Source organism: Miniopterus natalensis, chromosome 10, assembly GCF_054644295.1.
Source record: "Miniopterus natalensis isolate mMinNat1 chromosome 10, mMinNat1.hap1, whole genome shotgun sequence".
Classification (NCBI taxonomy): domain Eukaryota; kingdom Metazoa; phylum Chordata; class Mammalia; order Chiroptera; family Miniopteridae; genus Miniopterus; species Miniopterus natalensis.
In genome coordinates this window covers 72,978,892-73,004,058 of record NC_142090.1, presented here as the reverse complement: position 1 = coordinate 73,004,058, position 25,167 = coordinate 72,978,892, and the positions used below count along the sequence as shown (strand labels likewise).

General features: G+C 45.0%; 1 protein-coding gene across 1 annotated transcript; it reads right to left on the bottom strand.

Annotated features, from left to right (window-relative positions):
* Nucleotides 1-2,362: 2,362 nt before the first annotated feature.
* Nucleotides 2,363-23,441, bottom strand: GPNMB (glycoprotein nmb). Its single transcript, XM_016217077.2, has 11 exons — nucleotides 23,290-23,441; nucleotides 18,533-18,685; nucleotides 17,705-17,848; nucleotides 15,760-15,930; nucleotides 13,181-13,339; nucleotides 12,557-12,868; nucleotides 9,894-9,992; nucleotides 8,933-9,035; nucleotides 6,995-7,209; nucleotides 4,151-4,244; nucleotides 2,363-3,699 (listed from the first exon to the last, which is right to left on the bottom strand). The coding sequence occupies exons 1-11, from the start codon at nucleotides 23,357-23,359 to the stop codon at nucleotides 3,555-3,557; spliced, it is 1,665 nt and encodes a 554-aa protein (XP_016072563.2). The 5' UTR covers nucleotides 23,360-23,441; the 3' UTR covers nucleotides 2,363-3,554.
* Nucleotides 23,442-25,167: the final 1,726 nt, after the last annotated feature.

Here is a 25,167-nt window from a genome sequence, read left to right as displayed (position 1 = left end):
GATGATATCTATGGGAAAATTATACAGAGAACTACAATTGGTTAAATACTTAAAATACCGTTAGAGCACCCAAATCCCAAAAAGCCTTTGGAAGATCCCCGAAGCGAATTTTATTCCAGGATTTCAAGGACAGGTATAAAGAGCAGAGGAGTTGCTCCTGCAGATTAGGCTGCGGTCAGGGGGCCGGCCAGGCCGGGGGCTCAGGCCAGAGGCTGCGCCTGCGCTGCAGTGAATGTCCGGAACCAAGCCCCAAGCGGAGTCCTTGTCGCTTGTTCATCGGTTGTGTCCTCTCCAGACCAGAGTCTGGGACATACTGGTGCTCAGGCAATGATGGTTGAAGGATCGAAATCATTCTCTAAGAGGTGAGTCCTGGGAACTGACCTCTGAATTTTTAGGTTACCAGTTCCAGCAGCTTTGAGGCCTTTCTTTAAAAAGTTCTTAAAGGCTGTTTCCCCAACCAGGAGCCCCATCAGCAGGTGGTCACCTTCACCCCCCGGATGGCTGTCTTTTCACCTGCCCTGAGCCCGCCACTACCCCTTGGGGCTGTAATACATTCCGGATGTGATGAATTCATCGGCAGTACTGCCTCTAAACTGTTAAACAACTGAAAATTCAACGAGGGCAACCAATGTGTATAAGTGAGTCAGAAGTGTTTGAAATGCAGACATTTATAAAAAGTCCTAGGACTAAGAAGTTCCCAGAAAAATTTATTACCTACACATTTCAGTTGTCTTGGGAAGTTCTAATTCTCAGCAAACATTAATCGTCATTCCCCCATCGTTTAGGTTATTTTCCCCATTTTACAAGTAGCCATTCAGCAGAAGTTAAATGAGTTGTTGTCAAGGTCACATGGAGAATATAAATCTAAGTAACTCATGATTTCAGCTCTCTTTCCTGCTATTTGTTAGATTGAAATGTTGGGGGATTTGATGAGGATTTTGACCGGCTTCCCTGGTGATTGACGGTTTATTTGCTGCTCTCTGCTACCCTCTGTTGATAGAAGGAAAGTCTGGATTTCAAGACCATAGTTCTCAAAGTTAGGTCCTGGGAGAAGCATTATCAGCATCACCCAGAACTGGTGAGAAACCCAAATTAGGGGACCCCACCCCAGAACACTGAATTAGGAACTCTGAGGGTGGGGCTCAGGAGCCTGTGTTTTAACGTCCAAGGGAGTCTGCTGCAACTTGATAATACTTTTTCTGCATAGGTACTAATGTCCTGGCCTCCTAATCATCATAAAAACGACAAAGCATCTTCCCACCGCAGGGCTGGACTTGAATCCAAGTTGTCCATCTTTACATCCATGTCCAGGGTTTCTTCAATTAGTCCACAACAGGGTTTCTAACATTTGGGCCAGATAGTATGGGGAGCTTTGTTGTGGGGTGCTGTCCTGTAGCTTATAGGATGTTTAGCAGCATCCCTGGCCTCTAAGGCAAACTACAAGTCAGTAACACCTCACCCTGGTAGTGACAACCAAAAACATCTACTATTACCAGTGTCTCCCAAGGGGCAGAGTAACCCATGGCTGAAAACCAGTGACCTACAGCCAACACATAAATAGGGAGACATTTCACAGTTCATGTCCTGCAAATGTTTTACTCTTTGGAGATGATTTCAGAATAAATAGCTTATTTTTGGCACCTAGGCATCTATGAAGTGAAGGTATTAGGCTAAATGTTGATCTCCACCAGCTCCTTATAAAGTTCTTCACCATCCTTTAAGAAAATTAACAATAATTCCATAATATCATCGGGCACCCAGTATGTATTTAAATTTCCCTTAGTTGTCCCAAGAACATATTTCATAGCTTTTTTTCTCCATGCAAGATTCAATCTAGACTCCTGCATTGCTTTTGGTTGCTGTGTCTCTTTAGTCTCTTTCAGTCTAGAACAGGGGTCAACAAATGATGGCCCGTGGGGCATACCTGGCCTCCCACCTGCTTTTGTAAATAGGTTTTTGCTGGAACTTGTTCTTTCATTTGTGTATATGTTAGCAGAGTTGAGTAGTTGCAACAGAGACTGTATGACTCACGAACCCTACAATATTTACAGGAAAAGTTTGCTGATCTAGGATTTAGAACTAGCCTCTTTCCTTAATTTTTAATATACTACTGACTATTCAAAGAGTCCAGAATAATTGTTTATAGAAAACCCTCTTCTTTTAGATTGGTCTGATTATATACATTTATATATTAAGTTTATTGAAATTTTACACACTGAATATATATATATATATTTAAAAATATAAAATGCTTATGAAATTCTCAGTGCTCCATGGGGCCACATTAAACAACTTTTTATGTGTCAGAACTATAAATAAAATTGAAAGGCGAACAACAAATTGAAAAATAATTACAATTCCATTATCTTGTCTCTTTTTATACTTTATTTTTCAGGGAAGAGAGGAAAAAGAGGTCATGTCTGACATATGATAGATAGTTTTAGTTACAAATGGAGGTAAAACCCTTACTGATCAAGTTTCTGTATCTTTTTTTTTTTTTTAAACCCTCACCCAAGGATATGTTTCTATTGATTTTTAGAGAGAGAGGAAGGGAGAGAGAGAGGGAAACATAGATGTGAGACAGGAACATCGATCAGGTGCCTCCCTTATGCGCCCCAACTGGGGATCAAACTAGAAACCTAGGTATGTGCCCTGACCGGGAATCGAACCCGCAGACTTTTGGCGTAGGGACGACACTCCAGTCAGCTGAGCCACCTGGCCAGGGCAAGTTTCTCTATCATTTAACTAGAGAAGCTACTAGGACAACCAGGGGTCTCCTTCTCTGGAAAATCATTATATGTAATTTCAAATAAATGCACCAGCGTGCACAGAAACTCAGACGTACAAGACTATCAACACTGAGTGCTGGGCCATGTGCGCAGCAACATGCCTGATGCACAGAAAGTGCTAAATGTCCGTGGGATAAATGAATGAACGGATACCATTTCTTTACACAACTGGGCAGGGCAGGTTGCCGCAAAAATATTCACACCTATTGATTAGATTATTATGATTATTTTAGTATAGCAAGCATCCGCATCATAATAGAGGCTTGGCCTGTTACTGTTCCGCCTGGAGCTCATACATGTTCATTGAAATAGGGTCCAGTTGGCTTGGAACATGATCTCAAGGACAGGAATACAGGACATGGGTTTTATGCATGTGTTTATATGGGAAGCTGGAAGGTGTCTAGCCTCTCCTTCTAGGACACCTAGGTCAGACTCTAATGAATAGTACCTCTTCTCCCTACTCTTTAGTATGTCTATACTGCTAATCATGTTAAGACATTATAAGCGAAACATAAATCATAATGAAAGAAAACACCGCTGACTGCTTTTATCAGTTATAACATAGCTGAGGCTGCGTGCTGTATAATTCCTCTCCACTTCTCTAAAATGTCCCTTAACCTATAAAAGAAATTGCACCTCCCTGAACCACAGTATTTATTTTACAGCAATCTTTAGGGGGGAAAAAGTGAATAGTGATCTACTCTAGCACAGCTCACACATATGGCACTGAAGAGTGAGCTACTGGTTAGAAATAAGGCTGAAGATTTAAATTCCCACGTGGTCCTTGAGCAGTGGATCTTTCTCCTGGCTTCTGGGAAAGAACTTGACCTTTGCATGCTCCAGGAAACCATGCAGGCCTTGGCCTTTGATCCCAGTACTGGTGTCTATTGGTTTGTATTCCTTGTGTTTTCTGAAAGCAATGTGTTAGAAATATTTTAAAAAGATCTCCAGCTGGGGGTATATTACTTTCCACTAGATTTACATGCCCAGGATAAAAGGGTTAATTCCATTTAACCTTATTATGGCTTTTAGGACGCTAATGTCTTATGGAAATATATTTATTTTCTCTCCTTCAAGCAAGAAATGTGCCTGTTTACTCTAATTTGAGATTACATGTTAAATATTAAGCTGACACAATTTTGTTAAGTTACTGACATCTGGTAGTGTTTTTAGGATTAAAAAACAACCACAGCAAAATCAACAGACTAGTTTGGTATCCATCATTCAGTGGAAGATTTTTCTCCCTCACACGACATGATTAAAAGCCAAAAAAAGGGGAAATGGCCCATTAGTGCAGCACATTGCTACTTATTTTCAACAATATACTCTAGTAATTTAAAGTGTTAGAACCAGCCACTTACTTGTATACCACAAAGGCGATCACAGTGACACATATGGCCAAGCAGCCAACAAAGGCCAGGACACCACTTGCCATTCTTAAAGGGGAGCCTGGGTCTTAAAACAGAAGAAAGACCATGTTAGCGACATCCTGCACCTAGAGGACATGCTGCTTGTAATGCAATTAAATAAATGACGAAGGGAGCTCTCAGAAGATACGTGGCTCCCTCTGGGCTTTCGGTAATCTTTTCCATTAAATAATACATAGTCTTGGGTCAGCCTGTCTTCCATTTAGAGAATGAGTTCGCACGTCTGGAACACTGTGCGAAGGGCTCAAGAGAGAGATGTCATGCCCTGACGACACCTGCTCAGGCCTCAGCTGACCCAGCAGGGCCCACATCATGGGCTCCATGGTCCTCCTGCCCACTCCTCTGGCCTCCCCTCCCCCTGCTTCCAGCTGTGCTAAAAAATCCTGCGAGTTGCCCACCCTCCCCATGCTCTTCCAGAGCTCCATGCCCTCTGCTGGGAATGTCCTTCCCCAGCTTATCTCAAGTGTCCACCCCTTCGGGACGCCTTCCAGACATTCATGAGGCAGTGGTCACCCCCCCTTTGTCACTACTCGCCTCTCTTCCTCTGCCTCAATCATGTGGTGTTGCAATTACTTCCTTACACATATTTCTCTCCTCCTAAATTGTGAGAACCACTAAGCAAGGATTATGTCTTCTCTTTACTCTTGGAACCCAGAAAATCACCTAGCCTGGTCTCTACTGCCAAAGTATAACTAGAGTTTCTCTATTTCCCCCTCCATCTCCTCCACACTATGGCAGTCCCAGCCACCAGCCCTCTCCCCTGAGACGACCTCGGAATTGTCTGCCTGCTTCCCGTTTTCCCTCCAACAATCCTTGCTGCCCTCAGCAGTCAATCTGATCTTCTGAAAGCATCAGTTAAGATCATGGTTCGAACCCACCAGGGGTTCCCCTTATGCACAGGATAAAACCCTGACCCTGCTGGTGGCCGACAAGGATGGAAACAGGCTGCTCCTAATTCCGATCAGGCCTCAGTTCAGAGGCCCTTCACCGAGCTGGCGCCGCTGGGCTGGCAGGACTTCACCTGACCTGCCGGCCTGAGAAGCCAGTGTTTGTGGCCTCTCGCCCATGCTGGTCACTCTCCGTGTCCTGACCTTGCCGTCTTATCTGTGTGCCGTCTGTTTCCACTCACAAAAGCAGGGGTCACCTCCGTCTTATTCCCCACTCTTCCTAGAACTGCATCTTGTGCCTAGAGCTGTGCTGGGCACGGAGTAGATGCTCAATGAATACCTACTGAAAGAATCGCAGCTGCTTCATGAACGTTCATTGAATCGATGAATGAAAGTCATTTCAGCTAAAACTCTGGATTTGCCTTTGAGCAACAATCTATTTCTGAAATTCTGACTTTGATACCTGAGTCATCGAGTTCCAGTCCCACTGGATTCAAAGCTCTCCTTCTGAACTTTCTTTATTTGGATTTTGAAAATGGCTCAGGTCACACCTAAAGCTACCCCTCACTATAAGAATAATTAAACAAACATCTAACATCTAATCCAGATAAGAGAGTAGTTTACCGGCACCGAGGAAGCTTCATAGACTAGGTTATCACTCTAAAGGCAATTCCAAAAAAACAGCAACAGCACAAGAGGCATGGACACAGCAGCTCCTGGAGGTGACAGTGTCGAGGCTCCAGCCGCCTCCTCCTACCCCGACATCTCCCACTCTTACCCCAGGCCCTAATGTATCCTGCCCTCCAGGAAGGAGAATTCCTTCCTTTGTATTTTTGGTTTTCCGTTTTTTCAAATCTGCGCCTTGGATCTTACCAACAACAAGCCTTCATACAGTTAATTACATGTATGGCTACTAAAGTTTTTCTTTTAATGAGATTAAAGCTGCCTTTTATGTCAACGACTAAATATGTTTAAGTACATTTTACCTTATGAGAGAGGCACCACGTCCAAAGGGGTTATTTGTGAGTTAGTCATTAGGTTGCACCTGACAATACTCAAGATAAGGGGCACACTAAGTGCTGCAATGTGCATACAATTTAATCTCTCCCTTCCATTCCACCATGTAGCACTCCTTCTAAGAGATGAAGCAGTAACTTACAACCAAACTGGTTTTAAACAAAATTCAGTTAGGGTCATCAGGTAGAGACCTTATTTTGAGGTTGGGGAACATCGGAAGCCACCAGTAAATGAAAATTTCTCAATGAAACTTCTTAGTCCACTTTGCAAACATTTTACCTCCCTAAGCATTAGGAGGATAAGGTTGGTTTTCTGGTGAACATCTGAGGAATAGGTAAGTTGGTTTCCTACAGTCTCCGTGTGATGCTCAGTTGAACTTGGGAAGGGAAAGAGAGGACACGGGGCAACTCAGAAGGGAGTGAGGAGTCCACTGGGTTTCTCATGTCTCCTTGGCTTCCTATCTTTGCCCAGGTGGATTCTAGTGACAACATGACACTAGCCTCCCCTTTATCATAGTTTAACTGGAGAATGTTATTTTTTGAGGTTGGTTTACACTTCCCCCTTGGAATACAAATCTATTCGAGCATGCAGTGATCATATCCTGTTATTACTGCTCCATGATCACAGTTGAGGTTTTTTCATCCAAAGGCTTTTCTTCGGCCACTATTTCAGTCTCTCTCTCTCATCCCTTCCCTAAATAGATTTGCTATTGGATTTTAATGCCAGTCCTCAAATCCACATTAACAATAGTTCAATGAATTTTGCACTGAAATAAAATTCAACACCGATAACAAAGCTCTGAAGAGCTTCAGCATTTAACACAGCACTCTATCTGCAATATGAGATGCTCCCACAACCATAAAACAAGACTTACTTCTACCCAGGACAGAGACAAGGGTGCTCGTGAGGGCCAGACTCGCATCGTCGCCCAGGGTGAGGTTCACGCAGTACGTCCCAGAGCCGCTGAAGGCCCGTCTCACGGTCAGCAGGCACCCGCCGCCCACGGCCGCCTCCACGGGGCTGCACACTGTGTCCCGGGCGGTCTGGCAGGTGGGGTCCGAAATGACGGTACAGACCTCCGTGGGGGTGCTGGGGGCGTGAGTCCCGAGAGGGAGGGGGGGGATGTAATAGATTTAAAGGGAAAATCGTTACATTTCTATGAACTTGAACTCCACCTAATTTTTACTCAAACCATATGACGTCGAATCGTCCCATATAATTTGCCCTTAAACAAGCCTGGGGGTGAACTACTGTTTCCTCTGTAGCTTCTGGAGGGCGAGGCCCTGGGCGTTGAACAGGAAGAAATTATGTCCCCCGAGGCACGGGGCTGTTGGAAACAGCGGGAAGCCCCAGTCACTCCTCTGCCCCCGGCTCCTAGCAGGCGGCCGGCTCGGGCTTAGGCACAGATGCTGCTCGCGGCAGAGCCGGCCCGCCCGGTGCCCGCAGAGGAATCCACCGCGACGGCGGCGATGCCGGCTGACTGCACGCATTTGCTGTGTGCGAGGCATGAGTCTTAGAAACGTGACATGGTCTGTCTCTCAATGGCTTTATGAGGAAAGTGGTATTATTCACGCGTACCAGGGGACAACGCACTCAGGGCGGGAAAATAATTGGCCCAAGCTCACACAGCAGTCAGGTGGCGCTGGGACTCGAACAGGAGCTGTTTCCCGGCCGTCCTTGTGACCACTAGGCTACCTGGCCATGCATGACTGTCTTAGCCACAGTTTCACTCCTGAGTAGACGTCCTGGAGGGAGAGACTGAACTCTGATGCTGGGACTGATGGGGCCATGGGGTGAGGTGGAGGCACCCCGTGGCCTCTGCTTCAGCTTCACGCCTGCAGTCGGCTTTTTTTCTAGTTTCTGTCAGTCCTCATTCCACCCCCTCCCCAAGCTGGAGGGCTTCTTAGCTACCATTTTTATACCGTCCATGTTCTCGATGTATGTGTACATTTACATACATATAGATTTTGATTACTCGATTAACGTATGTATGAATCAGTGAATTCATTAACATTTAATTAATTGACATAGTACATATATACATTAATATATATTTAGTCTATTATATATAGTTATAACCAAACCATAGGAAGCCAAATTATATAATGCAATATAGAAGAGCTTTGTAAATTATAAAGAGCGAGGATTGTCAGGGGTCGCTGTTAATTAATGCTAGGACCCAGCCATTCCACATTGGCCCCTTGCTACTCTGGAGGAGCCTCAGGGAGCTTAAAAGTGGGGTTCTGCCCTGGCTGGTGTGGCTCAGGTGGTTGGGCGTCACCTTGTGCACCTAAAGGTCCCTGGTTGTGACTTGATCTTCATTAGGGGGTGCGCAGGAGGTAGCTGATTGGGGTTTCTCACATCAATGTTTCTCTCTCTCCCCCCTTCCTCCCTCTCTAAAATCAGTACAAACTTGTGTGTTTTTTTTTTAAAGAGTAGGGTTCTGAGCCAGACCTTGGCGTGTGAACTGTGCTCTGCCAGGGGGCAAGTTCTATAATCACCAGAGTCCCTATGAGGATGCTCATAGGATTGTGCAAGAATTCAATAGGAGAACAAATGTAAAATGTGAAGAACATAGTAAGTGCCCGATCAATAATTATTATTCAGCTTCATCCACAGTTAAAGGTAAAGAGCATTGCTCAACTCTAGCAAAACAAATGCATCCCTGAGGGCACCCCGAAGGGTCCTTCCTTGTCCTGGCTTACTGATGAGCTAGGAATATAAATCAGCTTGGAAGGGGAGCCTGCAGTCAGGCCTCTCTTCAGGCCTGGGGTTCTCACTTGACCCGTTCCTCTGACAGACGTGTACTCACGTTCCTTCGCAGGTCACGACAAAATCCATCAGGGGGTCGTCAGGCTGTGGCACAGGCATCAGAACTTCTGTCATCTCAACGATGTTAACCTCTAGAATTCCCTCTGACAAAACAACCCCCATAGAAAAATGCGTCAAAATACCATGGAAACCAACCCAAATCAAACTACTCCTTAACCAATCAGGAGGCCAAACAAAACAACCTTCTCGCCACACCAGATACACCAGATCTGGGAATCTACCCCATGGCTTCGCGTATATGTCCACGCAGCATTTTCAACGTCAAACTGCGCTGTGCCTCAGGCCTACCTCGCTCTTCATTTCTGGAGCCTGAGTATGTGCTAGAAGGCAGCACCCCCTCTGGGCAGGTGCCCCAGGAACAGGCGCTCCTGGGGGATGCAGTGCTGGGTTCAGGCCTTGACCAGCTTCTCTGTGAGGTGGTTCAGCCCCAGAGCGCACAGCGCAGGTTTTATCTCGCCTCCCCAAGGTCGAACCAAGGTCGACGGCCTGGGCTACAGACCCCACCTGTCTTCTCTGTTGGGTGCTTGTGGGCTGTGCCTAAAATGCACAGCCATGTGTGGTGGCCCTGTTCATTCATGTTTCTTACATACGAGAAGTGTGACTTTGTGAAATCTGCTAGGCAAGAAAGCAGTTGTGGGAGCTTATGACTGGCCTTCTTTCAAGGCTCGTTCATTCAGGTTTCTGGGGTGCACAGGGTCGGGGATCCAGGTCCTGGGGAGGCTCATCAGTATGTGAACCTTCCAGAGGGCTCATTTCCTCTAGGGTGTGGGTAGGAAGGCCGGGGTGGGCAGGCGGGAATCCAGAAACTCATTGAGTCTTTGCTCGGGTACATGAAGTATCACCTTGGACAGAGTGGGGGTGCCCCTGATCCCCTCCCCCGCCCTCCAGAGTCAATGGATGGCCGGAGGTCGATTCTAACATCCTTCCCCTGCTAGTCTTACCTACAATTGTGATGGTGGTTTTAAAGTGGCCGTACCGGTTGACCTGGCAGTCTTCATCCGGAATCTTGCTCAGCTCTAGGGGGCTGTCACCAGCAGGTGCTGGAGAATTGGAATAACAGAGTTTAGGTTAGTTGCTGAGAGTGTAAAAGATGTACATGATAGAACCCACAATCTAACCTCAGTTTACTCATCTGTAAAATAGGGATAATGCTTCCTGACCTAGTCGGGTTGAACTACGAAACTTAAATGAGGTGACGTATATAAACCGGCTTCCCATGCCTGCCGCCTAGGAAGTGCCGTAATAAGCATCCGTTTCCTTGTCCCGCATACAATCTATATATCTACTTAGGCATGGTAAACCAGAACATATATGAGATATATAATTTAAAATAGTAAGGTTGGTGCACAATAGATTAAGAAGCAGGCAACACAGAAAAAGGCAATTTCCCCCATTTCATAGCTCCTAAGCTTACGTTCTAAAAGTCTCAGTTATTGGTGAGCAGAGTTGTGGGGAAGGAAAGGAGTGAACACAAGACACTTGAAAACTATCCCTCTGAGTATGATTAGAGCAAAGAATGTAATGCCCTGTACACCTGAAACTAATTTAATGTTACACATCAATTTTACCTCAATAAAAAGATAGTTATTGTCTAATTAAGGTGTTGGTATTCCTTTAACAAGATAAAAAAAACTGGAAAGAAAATATGATACTGAAAATGCAATGTTATCTTCTCTTAAATTTCAAAAGGCATGAAAATAGACCCAGTTTTGCAGGAAGGGCATCCAAGTTTCATAAAGGCCACATCTTTAACACAGCGACATGTAAGTATGAAGCTGGTTGAGAGAGTTCTCCAGGGCTCCTCGAAGCCTTTAGTTTTATATACTCAGTTCATTTAAGTTTCATAGTTCAACCCGACTAGGTCAGGAAGCATTATTCCTATTTTATGGGTGACTCAGTGCCCTGCGACACTCCTTGATTCAGAGGGGCCTTCTCAGAGCATCTCTAAAAGCAAGTGTTCCACGGCACACACTTTGGGAAATGCCACTTGGGTAGAGCCCAGAGGGGTTCCGATGCCATGTTGGATTCAAATGCAGTGGCTCATCAGCAGGACTGTCTGTGGCAGACTCTTGGGGATGGCCCCTGAGTTTCACATTGGTCCTTCTGAAGTGACAGGATGATCATTTTGTCTGAGATTTAACTAGTATGCTCTGTAGCAATAGATTTGTTTGTACAGGGAATTATGGCTATTCCCAGGAAACTAGAAAACTACTCCTTTTGAAGTTCTTGACAGGCAGAATTTAGCCATCAAGTTATAGCAAGGAATCAGGACTCTGCTATATTCTAAATTAAAACTTTAAAAAATAACCAAATAATAAAAGTTTATTTTATCTTTGGTAGAATGCTTATAAATATGCAGACACATCTAAAGTCAAGTCTGTATGTCTGTATCTATATTTATAAAGTTGAGGTATGATTAAAGGGCTAATGGAGAAAAATTAACACCTTAAAAGACAGATGGGCTCTGGCCAGGTAGCTCAGTTGGCTAGAGCTTCATGTCAACTGACCCAAGGTTGTAGGTTCAATGCCTGGTCAGGGCACATACAAGATTCAGCCAATGAATGCATAAATAAGTGGAGCAACAAATCGATGTTTCTCTCTCTCTCTCTCTATCTCTCTCAAATCAATAAATAAAATTTAAAAATATATATATTTCAAAAAAGAATTAATCAAAATCAGCAATAAATTACATGTCTTGATTTACATGTTTGATTTAATAATATATCATTTTATTAATAACACATTATGACTGTTTATAATTTATACCTAACAGGTTTTTGGTAAAGACAGTTACGAGTTTGGACGGTCTGGGCGTGGTGAGGGCGCCCTCTTGTGTCCAGTGAGAGCATGTCAGCCTATTACAATCCCCTGGGTCCTGGGGGGCTAAGATGTGCTGAAGGCTGAGTGGGCAAGGGTCAAGGAATCAGACGGAAGCTAAGGCTTCCCAAAGTAGATTCTTAAGAACTTCTTGAATGTCCTCATAATCTATAAGTAGAGGGTGGGATTTAATTAATTAAACCTTAAATCCAGAACAATTTTAATGTCTGGAGTCTTTCCAGATTGCTTGCCAAGAAATATTCTCAAGGTACATTCCTTTTGGGCCATTTAAAAAAGCACTGTTAAGTGTGGCTGTGTCTTCATGGGGCACTAGGGTGGATGTGGGCAGGGCAGGGAGGGGAGTGGAAGTGGGGAGAAAAGCGGGAGGGGAGGAAGGAAAGCGGGGTGGCCTGAATGTTTACGAGGGGCCAGTGTGTCTTCTCATAGTGACAAAAAATGGGAGAGGAACAGAAATGTGATGCGCTAGAAGGGGGAGGCATCTGTACACGTGACAAAGGCCAGTGAAAATTAGGAAGGTCAAAGAGCTGTTTACAAGTCACCAAAGTTTACTTGCAAAGTGGCTTTAAACATATTCTCCTTTCTTCCATATTCCGACAGCTTAGACTAGTGATAAAATGGCCTTAAAAATGGAAAGATTTTAGCAGCATCTGTACACAATCCTTTTAACTAGGAATGTTATAGTTTTAACTTATGTGAAATTTTTTTTTTTTTAGCCGTTAAGGACCTCCCCACCCCCGCCCCCAAAGGTCACCCAGAAAACACTTACAGAAGGGAGGAGTGGGCCTTGGAGGTCTAGGGGTAGGGGAAGGACAAGGTGCAGGCACTGCAGCTTGCACGGTGAGGTTAAGGCTGAAGGTTCCGTTGAGCACATACGTGTGATTCAAAGTGTGAGTGTCGGAAACAAACAGACCAGTATTATCCCCAAAGTTCCACTTGTAGTTCATGACAGACTTATTTAGGAAGTGGCTGGGATCGTGAATCAGGACGTTGAATATAATGGGGATGTCCCTGAGGAAGGTTTCATCAGATGAATTTCGATTGTTCTTCTGGGACATATTCACAAATACAAGAATCTGATCTAAAAGATATATATAAAAAAAAGAAAAAATGCATGATTACTTGATTTTAAGTGGCTGACTTCCATAACGCTTTTAAGTTAAAAATTAAAATTAGGGAAAATTCAGCATCATCTTTCCTGTGCAGGTTTTCTAGAGTTTACCCGAGTTCATCTGGAATCTAGGGGGAATGCATCATGAACATTAGTTTGAGAAAGAGTCCAGGTGAATTGCAACCTAACCCAGAACACGCGGCTCTACCCTTTTCTTAACCCACTAACATCATCAGGACTAAGGGCCACATCTTCGGTTACTCTGGAGCTGCCCCCATTCACCTGTTACCACGTACACATCCTTCGCCTTCGCGACGGGCACGTAGGCCCAGCGGTTTCTTCTGTAGACAGTCACTTCCATGGATTGAGGGCCAACTGTCACGTTGGTTGTGTTTATAGAGACGCTGGCTGAACTCCGGCCCAGTTTCTGGAAGTACTGGCCTGCGGGAGGGTGGAAATAGTCAGGTGTTGGTTACATTTCGCGATCATTATAGGAAGTGGTTTCTCAGCGATCAGCCACCTCCGTCGAGACGTGGCTCTGGGAGGGAGAACAGGACGGGCACGTGGCTCTAGCTGCTTCAGAAAGATGATGTGCTCATTTTGATGTAAAACTGTGTAAAACGAACCCCCAGTTAAATGAACGTGATTGCACCGTTAAAATGAACAGAGCTGTTTAGTGGGATAACACAGTCATTAGTTCACAAATAAATACTTTTCACAAATAAGTGATTTGGCACTTGAAATACATCTATTTCCCCACATAAAATACACCTAATATAATGGTGAGGTGTCCAATGGAGTTTTAAAAATTTATCCAAGAATCTACCTTATTTTTGTAATAATATTACTTATTTCAGCTATTTATTAAGCAGTTTTTTTTTTTTAGGGGACTAGAATCCTCCACTTTCCGATAGTATTTGCATCTAATATGCAGGAAGCAATGGAAGGCCTGGTGGGTACAGAAAGGAGTGGAGTGGTCCCATGGACACATTCTAGGGCTCCCTCGAGCCACCCTGATTCTCTCTGAACCCTAACCTTGACCTCACTGGCCCAGTCTAGGGGGAAAAGTAACCCCTCTCCTTCAGGGAGCAGGCCTTTTCTAATGCACCTGAGCACCGGGGTAGGTGAGTGGCTGGAACATCAGGTGTTGTCAGGCGGATGCGTGCGCCACGGGGATGTTTACGGACCACGTTTATCACCTGGTCGGGGTGTCAGGCAAACAGGCTCAGCTTCCCAGGGACGAGTGAGTGGGAATGCCCGTGACCTTGACGAGCGGAGGCAGCTCTGTGGGGGGGGGGGTAGTGGAGGAGGCGTCTCCGAGGGTTGGTCATACGTGGGAAAGTGTTAGCCGTGGCCCTGAGAGCGCACAGGGCAATGTTTAGTTGAAGGACAACATCAGTTTACTCGGAGACCGCAGCAGAAGATGCAAATTCAAAAGCCTTGTTAAAAAAACAAATTTCTGGCTGAAAGCTGAATTTAAATAAAGACATCTTAACTTGTTAATGGATGTTAACTGGGCTAAAATGAGCCTGGAGTGCTAGTGAGCATAAGTGACTCCATGAAAACTCCAGTGTCAGGTCACAGAAATTACGACACTGGGTGAGGCGACAGACAGGGCCATAAAAGCATTGAAAAAAATCAGCTTCAAATCAACTGATTTAAATAGATGGGCATAATATTTGACATGTATTTTGAACTTTGTTCAATCAGAATGTATTATTATGTTTAAAAAAATATTTTTATTGATTTTTTTTCTTTAGACGGAGGGAGGGAGGAGAGAGAGAAACATTGATGTAAGTGAAACATTAGTCAGCTGCCTCCTGCACGGCCCCCACGGGGGACTGAGCCCGAAACCCAGGCGTGTGCTCCAAGTAGGAATTGAACTGGCAACCTTTTGGTGACACTCAACCGAGCCACACTGGCCAGGGCTAGGTGTATTATTAGTATTTTGTTTTGATTTGTAAATAAGTTAATGGAAGAAAGAGAAGCTTTCTCTAATTTACGAAAGAAGACAAAGCATTCAGAAATTTGGAGGCTACACTATTGGTAGCAATTTTCAAATCCTCAGAGCCAGGTGGCACCTGGTGACATTTTTAACTAAGGACTTAGCAGCTCTACTAGTAATAACCTAAATTTGCTCCCCCTAAAAATAATCACTTCACCAGTAATAAAGCAAAGTAGATACCACTTGTGGTTAAAAAAAGAGAAAAGAGTAGGCTGTGTCAAAGAAGAGCAGTGGTTAGGTTATGTTATTTCTATACCATGGAATATTATATAGTCATTAAACTAATGCATATAAAGGATATTAATGATATAGTCAAATACTCATGATATTAATAAAAAATGTGTATACATTATAATCCTAATCAAGAAATACTAGTAAAGAAAACACCCTCTTGTTAACAGAGATAACCTCTGGTGTTAATTATGGATCACTAAATTTTCATTTGTACTTTCCTGCATTTTCCAAATGTCCTAAACATGTTTCTTTAATTCTTAAAAATCATTTGACAATATAAAAAAATCAGAGAATAAGTCTACAAATGCTCACCTGTATGCCATTCAAATATATAAACACTTGTATTTTTCAGATTACTGTTTTAGACAGAAAAAAATTGAGTAGTTTTGTTTTAAAAAAGAAAGTTAAAAACTCTTTCCCCCCTCCTGCTAATTCTTTGATGTCCTGGAGATTTGGCAAGACTAAGCAGTACATGTATTTTATCTCTCATTCTTTATCCCAGCTGAGGAAAGTTAACATATTAATATTATTAAACTCTCAGTGCTATTCATTCTTGATTACAGAATAAGAAAAAACATTTTAAATTTTAAGGAAAAGCTAAAGGGGTTAGTAAAAGTCCAACCGAGTGTGTGAAACACGTAGATGAAGTTAGATCGCCTCCGGCCGTGGTGGTGAGGGAAAGGCCTTCCGTCGGGGAACACGTGGTGTCTGCGGCCGGTGCCGTCTCCCCGCTCACCATCCTCAGCCCACGCCGTCCAGTTGTAAACATACGTGTCGGGAGGTGGGCCTGTGCCTAAACAGAGAAAGAAAAACCGTCACCGTTGTCAGTGTCAGAATGCTCAACGCTCATCATTGGATTAGGCACTTCTTATATTTTTTCAAAACTAGGTTCAATACACTTGAACCACTACCACCCAATGGCGCCTTTATGACCTGTGCATTTTTTCTGCGTCTATGTTCACTTTCAGTAAGTTCTATGTAGAACAATTATTCAGGAAAGTTTAGTCTAGAGACACCACTTAATACATTTTATCTTCACGCTGGGTGTCCAACTCCCAGCTGCATTCGTACCATCTGAGGGCTGCTTTGCCTTTGTATTTGGATACACTCTACCTGCAGCTTCTTTCCTGACTCAGTGGACATCGTGACTGTCCACTCCTGAAGACTTCGGCACACGTCTCCTTAGAACAGGGGTATCCTACATAAACACAATGCCATTACCACCCCTACCGCAGCAATCAAGGGGCACATTCTATGTTTGGCTTATTTGTTTCAGGGAGGGAGGGAGGGAGGGAAGGGGGGAGAGAGATCGAGCAAATATGGCAGGACGTTTAAATTCTTGAATCTAGGTAGAGTACCTGGCTGCTCAATGTACCCTGCTTTCTACTTTTCTATACGTATGACATTGATTTTTAAACAAGTCACAGTCAATATTGTTTTCATCTAGAACAACTCCTTTCCCTTTTGGTATTTTTTTGGTCACTGAAATTTATGGAGAAGCTTTTTATTTATCAATCTATTATAGCCACTAGTATTTTTTTTCTTAAATCGACCCAAACAGGGCCATCGGGAGCCCATTCAAGCTGGCGTCTGTGTCCTTGTGACATGTCCCCATTCATCTTTGAGCACTTCCCAGGCTCGAAGTTATCCCAGGCTCACCTGTTCCTTTTCCTGCCCTACACCTGGATCAGTCATTTCTTCAAAGATCCCGAGGTCTTTGTAGGGGCGATAGATATTTCATTAAAATTTTAATAAGTCATAAGAACTCTTTCACACAAAAAATGTTCAGAGGGCTAGATTGTCATTGGAAACATTCATGAGAATCAGTTTTTAGGGAAAAATGCTATAAAATATTAAATACAACACTTTTAAACTCTCAAACCCTTTCTATACAGAATCTCATGTTTTCTCATAGGAATATGATAAATTAAGGAATGAACACATTGACAGTTTAATCAAAGTTTCAAATAATAAAATCGCTGACTGAAGAACCTCAGTAATTAGCTTGGAAGTTTTGAGAATGTACAGTTCTAACAAGATATTTCCCCTTGATGTATCTGTGATCACGGGCACTCTGCGTTAAAGCAGATAAGCTCTTTGTTAAGGAGCAGAACCCCAAACAGAGATATGTTAGCCTTTGTGCTGGCCACACAGCACTTGCTTAAATACCTGTGAGCAGAATCACTCCGATCAGCAAGCGTCTGTCACATTGGCTAGTCTCGGAGTAGCCAAAAGAATTCCAAGTAAGAAAACAGAAAGTTTGAGAATGAACAAGGGATTCTCTGTCCAATCCCCTGGACACTAAGGAAAAAACTGAGCGTGACAGTGTAGCTTTTAAAGAGGGTTCCAAGTCGCAGAGAGCCATCCGTTTGCTCAAGTGTCACTGGCTAACGCCGATGAAGGGACTGAGTGGAGTCGCACGCTCCCCTCCCCGTCACCCAGCCTCGGGAGGGGGTGGCCTGGGAGGACAGCGGTGTCTTGCATTAATCAGAGAAGTACCTGAGAGGAGCGGGCTCTCAGATGGGCCTCCAGCTCGTGTTTCCTGTGACATGAGTCACGTTCCTTACCGTGTGTGCAGTTCTTCTCGTAGACTATGTTGCCATTGGCATCTTCCTTTTGGCATCTGGGAAATACCAAAGTCACCACAAATGTTATGTTTGAGCCCACCAGGGCTGGGGAATCGCTGGTCAGAACCGCCTGCACGGGGCCTCCTAGGCAGAGAAGGGTGGAGCTCAGTGACCAAGCGTCTCTTTCCTCTCACGGATGAGGGACGTCGCGTTAAACCTAGTTCTAGGGACCAGCCAGAGGACCCTTATGCCTCTTTACGATAAATGAATTTATTTTCTGGATTCCTAACTTTGGCTATCAGAGTATAACATTCTAGAAGCTAAATAACAAAAGGAAGTCAGCCCAGTTAAAGAATTCACTTAAAGTAATTTTTAAAACCTGCCCAGTTGGATTGAGGAGACCAGTAAGTATTAAAAGTTCATATCTTTTAAAATTCCAAAGCAACGACTAAAGAAGTCATTCAACAAACTTTCCAACAAACCACAGTTGTGAGATGATCAAAAACTATTCTGGAGCCTCAGATCTTCTGAAGATGACCATTTACACGTTAGTTAAATATGTTTCAGACTAAACCTGCACACTTTCCCAAATCTTCCCCAAACCACAGACTTGTAAGTTCTAAGGAGATCAAACTGTTTGTGTGTCTGTGTGTGGCTTAGAAAATGATATGTTGAGATAAAAGAAAGATTGCCAAACCAGGGGCCTCCCACTTGGGAACTAGAGTATGTCATTCACAGAAGAAACAAGCCATGCGGTCTCCAAGTCTGTAACCTAAGACTAAATTAAATAGAAAATGACAGTTGTTTGGGTTGAATCATTCAACTTACCCTTCCAGGAGTGTTTCCACCTCGGGTCTCCTCTCTTCCACACCGGATAGAGTTTTTCATCCCAGTCATTTTCATCTGAAGACCAACCATTTAACTGGTTGTGCTCCCTCATGTAACCCGAAGTCCTTTCATCGCTCAGTACATCATGAAATCCTGTATCGATATTTGAAAAACAAATTATGTAGCCTACTCCAGTCCTTGTTTAGTACTCACCTAACAATAGTTAAAGCCACTTTTCATTCCATAAGGGTAGAAAAAACATACATAATATCTCCAATGTGTCAAACAAGTAAAGGTTTATTTAAAAAAATGTCCCCTGGAAATACCTTTAATACAAGTATTCATACGTTCTCTCTTCATGTACTTTAGATGAGTCAAAGAAAACTTTGAAAGTCAGTATTTCTTATCCATCATTTGGTTTTTCAATCCATCTCCTCTGAATATTTTGATTTGACACAGTGTCATTAGGAAAACACCGATGCCAGTGACCTTCAGACCAGTGTCTGCACCTTTTCCGATTCTGAGTTGTCTCCTTGGCTGAAGGAAAGCCAGGCTCGGGGACGCCGCCACGGCTCCAAGAGGTGCCTCCTGAACAGCGCACTGTTGAACAATCTAATTTTTTCTTATGGCCCAGCATACGGTCTATCTTGGTAAATGTCCCATATGCACTTGTAGAATCTACAGTTGTTGGGTAAAGTGTTTCCTTAACATCATTTGCGTCAGGCTGGTTGGTAGTTTTTTGAGACGTCTATGCTCCTATTGTTTTTCAATTACTGAGAATGTTGAAATCTTCAACTAGAACAATGGACTTGCCAATTTCTTCTTTCAGTTCTGTCAGTTTTTGATTTTATGAGATTGTTCCTATTTGGAAAACAATACTACGAAGTGAGGGCAGGACATGCATGCTTATCAATAAATGCTTGTAACTGGAAATTTGCTCCACCCGAGTCACAGAATGGTAGCTTGTTCAATCTGGGAAGGACTAAGATTAGCTAGTTCAAATCCTTTCATTTTATAGAGGAAGAAATTCACACCTAGGGAAGTGAGATGATTCGCTCAGGAGCCTCTTTAATTGAGTAGAAATGAAGATTCATGTTGTCTGATTCCCAGGACTCCCTTTCCCTCAGGTCCCGAGAGAAAGTCAGTGTTTCCAGAAACATAATCAAAGCAGATTTCTCTTCTGATTCTAAATGTCAGAGTTCAAGGAAAAAGACAAAATTGAAAGGAGAGTGACAAGGAATAGACAGAGGTCCATGGAACAGAACAGAGAACCCAGAAATAGGCCCCCACAGATATGCTCTACTTATTTTTGACAAAGATGCAAAGTCAGCCCGATGGAGGAAAGCTAGCCCGGTGCTGGAAAAATGTAAAAAGCCCAGGAGAGACCTTCAGGCTCCAGGCTAGGCTGGAATTCCTAGACTGGACACCAAAACCATGGTCCACAGAAGGAAAGAGTGATGAATTAGACCTCACTAAAATGAAAACTTCTGCTCTGTGAAATACAATGTGAAGAGGCTGAAAAGGCAGATTACAAACTGGGAGAAGATACCAGCAAACTGCGTCTCCCGTAAAGAACTAACATCTGAAATACGCAAAGGATTTTCACAACTCAGTGTTAAAACTCAAACAATCCAATGAGAAGACCCAGCCAGACATTTCACTGAAGGAGACGCACAGACGGCAGAGAAACACATGGAAAGGTTTGTGTCGCGGACCAGTAGGGACGTGCCCATTACAGGCCCAGTGAGGTGCACGATACACCTGCGAGAATGACTGAAAGAAAAAATCGCGACACGTTAAATGTAGGTGAGGATGGGAGGAAGCTGGATCCCTCATACGTTGCCGGTGGGAGCGTAAAACGGGACAGCCTCTCTGGGAAACAGTCTGGCAGTTCCTCATAAAACTAAACCTGTGATTGCCATGCAGCCAGGCAATAGAGCTCTTGGGCGTCTGTCCCAGAGAAGTGGAAACTTACGTTCACATAAAAACCTGGACATGAATGTTCCTAGCAGCTTTATTCATTACAGCCCAGATATCCTTCAGTGGTGAGTGGTTCAAGTGTGGTACATCCGTGCCGTGGAATACTACGCAGTAATGAAAAAGAGCGAACTACTGATACGTGCAGTATCTTCGACAAAGTATGTTGAGTAAAAAAAGCCAGTCCCCAAAGATTATGTGCTGTAATGATGCCATTTACATAACGTTCTTGAAGTTACAAAATTATAAAACTGGAAAATGGATCGTTGGTTTTCCGGGGGCTGGGGCGGGGTGGGGTGCAGAGGGGTGTGAGTTTGGCTGTAAAAGGGCTTGAGGGATCCTTGTGGTGATGGAGCTGCTCTGTATTTTGACTGTGTCCGTGTCAATATCCTGGTGGTGATTCTGTACAATAGTTTTATAAGACGTTACCATTGGGAGAAACTGGGTAAGGGGTACGGGGGATCTCTTTGTAGTATTTCTTACAACTGTATGTGAATCTACAATGACCTCAAAACTGAAAGTTGGATTAAAAGTGGAATGAAACAAACCCAATAGTAAGCAGACCAGAAGGGAAAAAGGGGTGTATGTGTACTGGGGGGAGGGGGCTATGTGAAGGTAAATGGGGTCACTCCCAGCACAGCTCTGGCTTCTCTCTCTGCACTTTGGCCTCGCTGCTCTGTCCATCGCCAGCAGAGAAAGGAGTCGCCGTGGCTGTTTGTTAGCTACCTCGCCAGGGCTATGGCTGGACGGGGCGAGGAATCCCTTAGTGCCTGACACACTGCTAAGCCCTACCCGTCCTGTTTCCTCTGGCCACAGCCTCTAGCTTAGGGCCAGGTGAAGCCAGGAACCTCAGGGATTTATCACCTTGCCCAATAGGCTGGGACTCCTCTCAAACTGACAAGAGAGTCAACCTCTGCTAATCTGTTTGACTGAGCAGAGCACAGGGGCACTGGCGGTGAGGAGGCCAGAATTGGGAGCAGGGGCCTCCGCTGACTTGTCAGTTCTCTGTCCCTCCATCCCTCCCAGGACAGCGGAGTCCAGGGGGAGTCTGGAGGAAGGTTCACTGAGGTAAGACAGCTGCTACCTTGCACGTCCAAGCACCTGCTGTTAGCCCATCTCTCAAGAACCCCAACACCCCGTTTGCAAAGGAGGAAATGAAAGGTCGGTGGAGCTAAGTCACTCCCTCACCGCTGGCAGGGAGCCCACGTCTGTCCAACCACAGGAAGGACAGCTGACCGCCTGTGGCCTTCTTCCTCTTACGCGCTGTGTGGCCTGGAGCGAGTTACTTGCCCTCTCTGTGGCCTGCTGCCTGACCTGGGAAATGGGATCATCTCAGTGCCAGCCTCCCCAGGCTGTCCACACACAGGCCATTGGCTCTCTGGGCCCTGTCACCCCACCTCAGTGCCTGTGTCAGGGCTCCTTTGTTGAAGACACGGGGCCTTTCCCTGGCCCCAATGGCAGGAGATGACAGGCCGGGGTCTCCTCTGACTGGAGCAGAACTGTCCGTGCCTCTGGCTGCTTCCCTCCCTTTTGCCCCAAATGTTGCCCCCTGCCCCCACTGTGGGGCCTCCCGTGACCCCCAGTGCCCACTTCTCATGCCCCTCCCCCCCATTCCCACTCTGCCAGGACAACTTAATTATAGGACACTCCTCTCCCACTAGGAGGAGGTGGGAAAGGAGGTGTGCACAGGCCCCTCTGGCCACGGGTCCAAGATCCTTCTCGCAGAGCTGGGCCAAGCAGGTGAGCAGCAAGGCCTGGGCTCTTGGTGTCCTTGCCTGTTGAACAGGGGGGACCAGCTGCTCCAGGAAGGTGCTGTGGGGATTACCTGAGCGGTGGAAGGGAAGCAGCCAGCATACAGGCTGCACATGGTAGATGCTGGTCCCTTCTCAGGCCTCCCTCCCCCTGCCCCCCAGGAAGTCACCTGGCAGAGAGGATCCCTGGACTTTTCATCCAGTGAATGTCACTACTCCTTTGGAGCGAGGTGGAGCGGACCTTCTGGGTGATGATACTTTACTTTTTCTCCCACTCCACTTTAACTCGGGCCTCCATCGCCACCCACCCCCTGGACTAGACAAGTGGGCGGCATCCCAGCTTAATATCTCAAAATTCTGGCTTTGCATTCCAACCACCAGAGGAGCTTTTTAAACAAGGGTGCTCCAGCCCTATCTCCAAAGATTCTGGTTTCACAGATCTGGGCATCAGCATTGTTAACAAGTCCCCAACCTCCAGTGTGGAACCAGAACAGAGACCTGGGCTTCAGGTCTTCTCAGTAACCTCATCATAGTGGCCACAAGTTCCAGCCGGTCTGGGGAGAAATCTCAGGAGGATTAGCAACAGCTTCGGGGTTGGGATTATTAGAGCACTCATCTCCAGGCTTGGGACCCCATTTGATCTGAGGTCTCTACCCTACTGGATAGAAACCAGACAAAGTTTAGTGGGTGCTGTGCGTCACTTTGTTCTCAGGCCAGAGGCTGTTCCCTCACACCCCCGCCTCCCACTGTCTGGCAAGATAGTAGGTCGAAACTGTGATGGGAAGAAAACAAAAAACTACATAAGAGGGAGGCTGCACGCTTATTAGTTTCCAAGAGCCCAAGTCAAAGAATGGAGCTGGAGGCACTTTGCTGTGGTTCCAATCCCAACAGTTTCCAGAAGAAGAAACGAGTGAGCATGAAGGCTGCCCGAGGAGCCTCATGGAGCCCAACTTCTGGCTCAGACAACATTACTGCAGACAACCCACGCCAGCCAATAGCCAGGGAACACAGAAACTGAGGACTACTCACGTTCGGCAGCACTGGGCGGCAGTCTTGCAGCCAGCAGCAGCAGCCCCAGGAAGCAGTAGAGACACTCCATGCCGCACGAATTCGCACAGACCCGGCGATCAGGGTTTAACCTGCAGCTCCCCTGGCTCCATCTGCTAAGAGCAGCAGCGCTCTTCTGGCCTCTGCTGCGCCTGAACTCATTTTAATTAAGTATGGGCCTCGGGGCGGATCATGTGATGTTATTAAGCAGCGTTGCCTGATCTGGTCTCTTGAGTTCAGCCTCTTAAACTCATGTGCTTCTGACTCACTTGCTCTCAGCATGTTTCTTCACTTTTAAGATGCAGTTTCAAAGCTGTGACCCCACATTTGTGGTTAAAGAAATTTCTACTTAATTTTCTTTCCTTTGGATCCTATTTTAATGTCTTTCATCAGATAAAATGTTGATCTCCCACCTCATTGTCAACTTGCTGCCATTCCTTCGCTACCGATTGATGCACCCAGCTCATGCTGAAATGGCACAGTTACGCTTCTTGTGCCCTATTTCGATGACCAGCTCCTGCCAGTGCTCCCCACACGAGGAGGCCAAGATGGGGGATGTAGCTCTTCAATCACTTGAAATTGTGAATTACGTACATGGATACCATATGTTGTGCCAGAAAGTGCTCGAAATAGCTACGCAGGCCTCCAGGAGTCGAGAAACTTACCCAAAAGCACATTTATGACCTCTGTGCAAATCCACATACACTTGGAAACAACCTACATCACTTTTGGTAACTGCTCTCAAAGCATCTATGTGTTGTAGAGTCAGTTGCAGAAAACATACAGCGTATTTATGTCCTGTTACAGAACCCAGGCATTAAATGGCGAAACAGGCTTGTCTGGAGCATGAATTTTATACGATCAAATTATTTCGGGTTACCGAATGTGCAGAGAATGTGGAACACGAACGTTTTACTGGGTGTGATCTTTAAGTCACACCCACATAACCGTTTTCAGTAGACATAGAGGCCCTGTGTGGGGGTGTGTGTGTAAAATTTGGGGTATTGATTTATGTTTCAGCTACACTATCAAGGAAGAGAAATAGTCTGTGAGGCTGAAATCCGCAGAGCGGGAGTGGCCTGCTCCCTGCCCTAAGGCCACACTCAGCTCTTTAGAGCTCCTGCTGCAGCCTTTGAAGCATATAAGGGAAAAAAACAGCAAAAGGGATGCACTATTCATGATGGAAACACTGTTTTCATAGACAAATGAATAATTCAGGTGTTTTATGCTATGTGAAGAATCTATATAATTCTGCTTGCTTTTTACAACAACGTGTAACTTTCGGAATTTAATGAAGAGCTTCAGTGCAGGAAAAACTTACCGTTGATTTATTCTTTGAAGTGTTATTGCCCTTCGTTACCGACAGTTCTGGTTCGTGTTTTTGGCCAGGTGAACTCCCTCCACCTTTAAATAAATGGGAAGTGTCAAGCTCTTCTGTGACAAAACCTTAATTAATGGGGAGACAGGCACGGTGACCCAGTCTGTCCTGTCTTTCCCTCCTTCCCGCCTTGTCAGGGGGAGATGAACAGGACAGTGGCAGAAAGGCAGGCTCTTCACTCCCAGGCTCTGCCCGTGGGCCGCGGGCGCCGTGATAGCAACAGCCCACAGCACACAAAGCCGTTTGCTTCGTAGGACCAGATACAAGGCTATTTTGCACAATATCCTCGGGGTCTTTTTTTAAAAGTATAAAAATCACACTGTAAATAACGTTTGAAATCAGTCCCTGGCCGAGGGAACCGTCCCAGTGACTTGGTATCATCAACGTGATTATTCAGTTTGCAAACGACGCTGAGAAAATAGTCAACTTCCGAGAAGGCATTAGCTTACCTTTAGTGTCCTGGTTTCTGACGCCCCTTGTGG

Excerpts from the sequence above, each read along its gene's own strand:
- GPNMB (XM_016217077.2), bottom strand. The coding sequence starts at position 23,359 with ATGGAGTGTCTCTACTGCTTCCTGGGGCTGCTGCTGCTGGCTGCAAGA. Across the intron at positions 18,686-23,289 it reads GCCGCCCAGTGCTGCCGAAC|GATTTCATGATGTACTGAGC; the intron begins GTGAGTAGTCCT and ends ATATCGATACAG. Across the intron at positions 17,849-18,532 it reads GTGGAAACACTCCTGGAAGG|GAGGCCCCGTGCAGGCGGTT; the intron begins GTAAGTTGAATG and ends TTCTCTGCCTAG.